Source organism: Cebus imitator, unplaced genomic scaffold, assembly GCF_001604975.1.
Source record: "Cebus imitator isolate Cc_AM_T3 unplaced genomic scaffold, Cebus_imitator-1.0 Scaffold552, whole genome shotgun sequence".
NCBI lineage: Eukaryota > Metazoa > Chordata > Mammalia > Primates > Cebidae > Cebus > Cebus imitator.
This window is the reverse complement of record NW_016107867.1, coordinates 97,734-102,701: the sequence shown is the minus strand read 5'-3', so window position 1 is coordinate 102,701 and position 4,968 is coordinate 97,734. Positions and strand designations below refer to the sequence as shown.

The window sequence follows — 4,968 nt, the reverse complement described above, 5'->3', positions numbered from 1 at the left end:
GGAAGTCAATTTTGCTGTATGTTAATTTAAAATTGCTACAACCAAAAAGGCAAATCAGAAAAACTTTATGAGTGCATAGGCACCCATGAATGTTGGGTTTTGAATGGAAGAAAAAGTGACAGGAAATATACACATGTTTAATGCTGGTTACTTTAAAGGTAGCAAAAATGATTCAACTTTTCAGTGTACCTTTCTGTATTGTTTTATTTCAATTAGTATGTAGTGACTTTGAAATTTGAGAAACATCTACTGAAAATGGAAAATACTAGGAAAAATATTTAAAAAGAAGAAGTATTTCTGCTTTATTGGGTACCTATTCACATGGTAATGAACAACACAAGTGCATCTCCATTCTTTGTTTTTTATTATTTTTTTTTGAGATGGAGGCTCACCCTGTCACCCGGGCTGGAGTGCTGTGGTATAATCTCAGCTCACTGCCACCTCTGTCTCCCAGGTTCAAGCAATTCTCCTGCCTCAGCCTCCCAAGTAGCTGGGACTACAGGCGCACACCACCACGCCCAACTATTCATTTCCATTCTTGTGGAGCGAGGCCTGGTGGAGTTTGATCCACACACTTACAGATGGCTTATCTGCAAAATGTGTCTAAAAAGAAATTTTATAGGATAAATTTTTATACGTGTTTGAAACAGTGTTTGGCACAAATGAATAAGTGTAATGCAAGCTGTTATTAATACATCATCTCTGAATTAGGAGAATAATTGCCATCACATCATTGTGATTACACGAAAGCCTCTGTCATGTAACAGGGTCTCAGTAAATGTCAATTTCCATAGCATTTCGAGCCTGGATACTGAGACATGGGGCAAAGGGCAAGGACATGTCCTCGGTTTGGCTCTTGCATTTTCTGGGTTTCCTCATTTATCTGTTTTTTTTTTTTTTTTCTTTTTGCCTTGTTATCTTTCTAACTTCAGGGAAGCCTCTCCCTTCTTCTCCTCCCCAGAATGACCTATCACCCTCCTTCAGGACCTAGTTGCAGGGCGTTTCTGTCTTAGGCTGACATTCGACTCCTTGCCTACATCTATAGCTTGGCACAAAGAGATTGAGGCACCCTCAAGAGCGTGGGTGAGACAGCCTGTTAGAGCTGAAGGTGAGCCTAACCTGGGAAAATCATTACCTCATAGCAGAGCAGGATGTGAAAGGTTTTGGAAAGGAGGTGGCCCTGCAGGGCAGGAGGGATATTTAAGGGGAGGGGGTGAATTGGGGGAAACACCCAGTGAGGAGGAAAACGAATATGTAAATTCTACCTTTTTCTCTACCCAGACAGATGGCTCTTCTTAAGGCCAATAAGGATCTCATTTCCGCAGGACTGAAGGAGTTCAACGTTCTGCTGAATCAGCAGGTGAGTCCAGGCTTTTCCTTTCAAAGAACTGGCCTGGAGACTGGGGGGTGGATGATGAGGGCAGAAAACAGAGGATAATTGGAGCGGATGAAGTAATGGTGGAGTTGATGGAAACAGCAGGAGACGCGGGATGCAACGCAGAGGAAGGAGAATGTGAGAACTGGTGTTGCCGGACTATTCTGGGTTTTCTGAACTCCATTGCTGACCACATTCTCCTTTGCCAATTACCTCTCTGCCACCCCCCAGGTCTTCAATGACCCTCTCATCTCTGAAGAAGACATGGTGATTGTGGTGGAGGACTGGATGAACTTCTACGTCAACTATTACCGGCAGCAGGTGACCGGGGATCCCCAAGAGCGAGACAAGGCTCTGCAGGAGCTTCGGCAAGAGCTGAACACTCTGATCAACCCTTTCCTGGCCAAGTACAGGGACTTCCTGAAGTCTCGTGAGCTCCCGAGTCACCCACCGCCCTCCTCCTAGCCCAGGGACCCAGACCCTCCTCTCTGAGAAACTCTGAAACCTTCCTGTCCTCAGGCTATGCTCTTGCTCTACCCCGACACCTCAATAAAGAGCAGTGCTGGTTTTGTTGGACTTCCTGGCTTCTCTTCCACGGTCTGTCCTGACTTGCGGAGGCGGTCGGTCCCTTTCCTTCTGCCCTCCCTCTTAGATATGCTTTTGGAAGCTTAATGCCTTAGATTGGAGGTCAGCAGCCTTGAGTGACCACTGGGCATAGATTCTAAACTAAAACAGGCTGAAAGAGGGCCAGGAAGGCAGGGACTAGAGAGGCGGTCGCATGCGCCTGAGAGGGGGTGGCAGAAACAGGAAAGGGGGATAGAAGCCCCCCAGACGTGGTCCGTTGACCTGCTTGTCGAGGAGGACGCTGCTGGAAGTGTCCCGGCCTTGTTCATCCTGCGCCAGGTCCCCTGCCTCAACTTTCCGATCCCCTGTCCGTAGCCCCGGTTCAAACAACATTCTGGGATCTTCTGACTCTGACTACCAAAGAATACCTCCTCGGAGCCCCGAGCATCGCAGAAACTTAGAGCTGGAAGGAATCTTGGGAACCCTTCAGCGCGCCCCTTATGTTTCAGGCGGGCGAGTCCCTTCCCCTTGGGTCCAACATCCCTGGGCGCAGATACCAGGATTGGGAAGCAGAGGAGCCCGCCTTCCCCCTGCCCCAAATTTCTCCGGTCAATTCTCGGTCTAGGCGCCCTTTCTCCCAGACCTCTAGACTCGAAGCCTCCTTATTTAGGGTTCTGGGCGAAACCAGGGCCTGGCCAGGCTCGCAAGCTTTTTAAAAACGAAAGGAAGGTGTTAGACCCGCGGCGCAGTCTCCAGAAAAAGCCTCCAGACGCAGAGGGGAGGGCCCTCGGGGAGGGTGCGCGGGGCGGGGGCGCGCGGGGGGCGTGTGTGCCCGGGGTGTGGGTGCGCGGAGCTGGGCAAGGGGGTGCGCAGGTAGGGTGCGGGTGCGGGGCGAGGGTGGGCAGAGATCAGGGATGCCTTGGGGGCAGGGGCCTCGGAGTGTGGGTGAGCGGGGCAGGGGCGCGCGGAGGGGGTGCTGGGGCGGATCGGGGTGCCCGGGGGGTGGGGCTGTCCGCGGTGTGGGTGAGCGAGGCGGGGCGCGCGGCGAGGAGGCTCCACCCACCAATCAGACGCGGCTCTGGCCTCGCGCGGGAACCTGGAGGCGCCCCCTTGGGGCTTTTCCGTGTTCTCTCTAACGGGGGAACAGTTTGGGCTCAGAGCGATTGTTCCTGGTTCCAACCTCTGGGACCTGTGAACCAACTGTTGTTTTGTGGGTCTTTGCAGCCTGGATCAGAGTGAAAAGGGAACTAGCTCAGTGTCCCCAGCGGAGCTTCCAACCCTGGGGTGTGGTCCGCCCCAGACCCAGCCTGGGAGAGTGGCGCCTCCCAGGGAAGCAGGCGGCGAGCACCTCTGGGTGGCATCGGTGGTCCAGGCAGAGGCTGGGGCCTTCTCCTTCGTCTTCCTCAGGAAATCTCAGTCTGTGACTGGGACCACGGCCAGTTCAGGCGGGACATAGTCGGCAGCCTCACCTTTGCAGGAAAGACCTGGCCAGGTGTGCGTGGGTGGAGGACAGTGACTGGGGAATATTAGGAGAGTCACAGCTCATTGCTCCAGTGCCTTATGCGGAACGGCGAAATGACTGCATGTAACCCACACACATCCTCTGGTGGACTTCACATCATCTCTAGATTACTTATAATACAGACTATAACGTCAGTGCTACGTAAATAGTTGTTACACTGTATTATTTAGGGACTAGCGACAAGAAAAAAAGTCCGTACGTGTTCCGTACAGAGGCACCATCCATTTTTCTCCCCAAATATTTTTCATCTGTGGTGGGTTGAATCCACAGATACGCAACTCACAGATACGGAGGGACCACTGTGTTTATCTTTCAGCTTAGCTGAAAAGAATGTCAGAAGCCATTTTGGCTCAATTCATGAAGAGGAATTTTCCATACCTTTAGAACTATCCAGCTGTGGGAGCTGCTGAGCTAACCACTTCTCAGATGCCGGAGGAAAAATGACCAATTACAGGTACAAGGTAGAAAAGATTCTTAGTGGGAAGTTCAACATTGAAACTCCATTCCGACCATTCCATAAGCCTGTGCAATTGAGAAGCTGCAAAAAATATTTTTAGGACAGAAAAATCTGTACCTGCACTTCCTGTTCTCACATTACTATCACCAAAGTGTCTGGTTGTAAATCTACAAGAAGTAAAATTGGGCGGTGGTGTGTGCCTCAGCGATCCAAGTAGCTAGGATTACAGGGAGCCACCACCAGGCCCAGATAATTTTTGTATTTTTAGTAGAGACGGGGTTTCGCCATGTTGGCCAGGCTGGTCTCAAACTCCTGCCCTCAGATAATCCTCCTGCCTCAGCCTCCCAAAGTGCTGAGATTACAGGCTGAGCCACTGCACCCAGACTCTTGGGAGGTTTTAATTGCTACTTCAATTTCTTTATTTGCTACTGGTCTGCTCATGCTTCCTGTTTCTTCTTGATTATATCTTGGCAGGTAAAAATGTTTTTATTTGTATAAATTTAGGGGGTATAGGTATAATTGTGTTATATGCATAAATTGCATAGTGATGAAGTCAGGACTTAGGACATCCATTATCCAAATAGCACACACTGTACACAGGAAATACTTTTTTGTCACCCACCTCCTCCCACCCCTCCGTTACAAGTCTCCACTGTCTATCTTCCCATACCCTACATCCATGTGTACACATTATTTAGTCCCTACTTATATGTTAGAACATACAATACTTATCTTTCCGTGTCTTACTTATTTCACTTAAGATGATGGTCCACAGTTCCATCCATGTTCCTGCAAAAGACAGAATTTCATTCTTTTTTATGACTGAGTAGTAATCTGTGTATATGTGTGTGTGACATTTTCTTTATCCAGTAATCCATTGATGGATGCTTTGATTCCATATCTTTGCTATTGTGAACAGTGCTGCAATAAACATACAAGGGGCAGGTATCTTTTTGATATAATGATTTCCTTTCTTTTGTGTAGGTACCAGATAGTGGGATTGCTGGATTGAATGGTAGTTCTATTTTCAGTTCTTTTTTTTTTTTTTTT

General features: G+C 49.0%; 1 protein-coding gene across 5 annotated transcripts; it reads left to right on the top strand.

Moving 5' to 3' along the window:
• The first annotated feature begins 962 nt into the window (after window positions 1-962).
• LOC108293900 (alpha hemoglobin stabilizing protein) lies at window positions 963-1,951 on the top strand. 5 transcript variants are annotated; one of them, XM_017515542.2, is made up of 3 exons: window positions 963-1,108; window positions 1,282-1,360; window positions 1,607-1,951. In XM_017515542.2, the coding sequence occupies exons 2-3, from the start codon at window positions 1,286-1,288 to the stop codon at window positions 1,838-1,840; spliced, it is 309 nt and encodes a 102-aa protein (XP_017371031.1). In that variant the 5' UTR covers window positions 963-1,108; window positions 1,282-1,285; the 3' UTR covers window positions 1,841-1,951. The 5 variants fall into 5 exon arrangements, with proteins under 5 accessions (XP_017371031.1, XP_017371032.1, XP_017371034.1 ...); XM_017515543.2 differs by having other exon boundaries at window positions 970-1,108; window positions 1,286-1,360; XM_017515545.2 differs by having other exon boundaries at window positions 1,054-1,153.
• The last annotated feature ends 3,017 nt before the right edge of the window (window positions 1,952-4,968 follow it).

Coding starts and splice junctions, on each gene's coding strand:
- LOC108293900 (XM_017515542.2), top strand. CDS start 1,286: ATGGCTCTTCTTAAGGCCAATAAGGATCTCATTTCCGCAGGACTGAAG. Junction 1,361..1,606: donor ACGTTCTGCTGAATCAGCAG/GTGAGTCCAGGC, acceptor GCCACCCCCCAG/GTCTTCAATGACCCTCTCAT.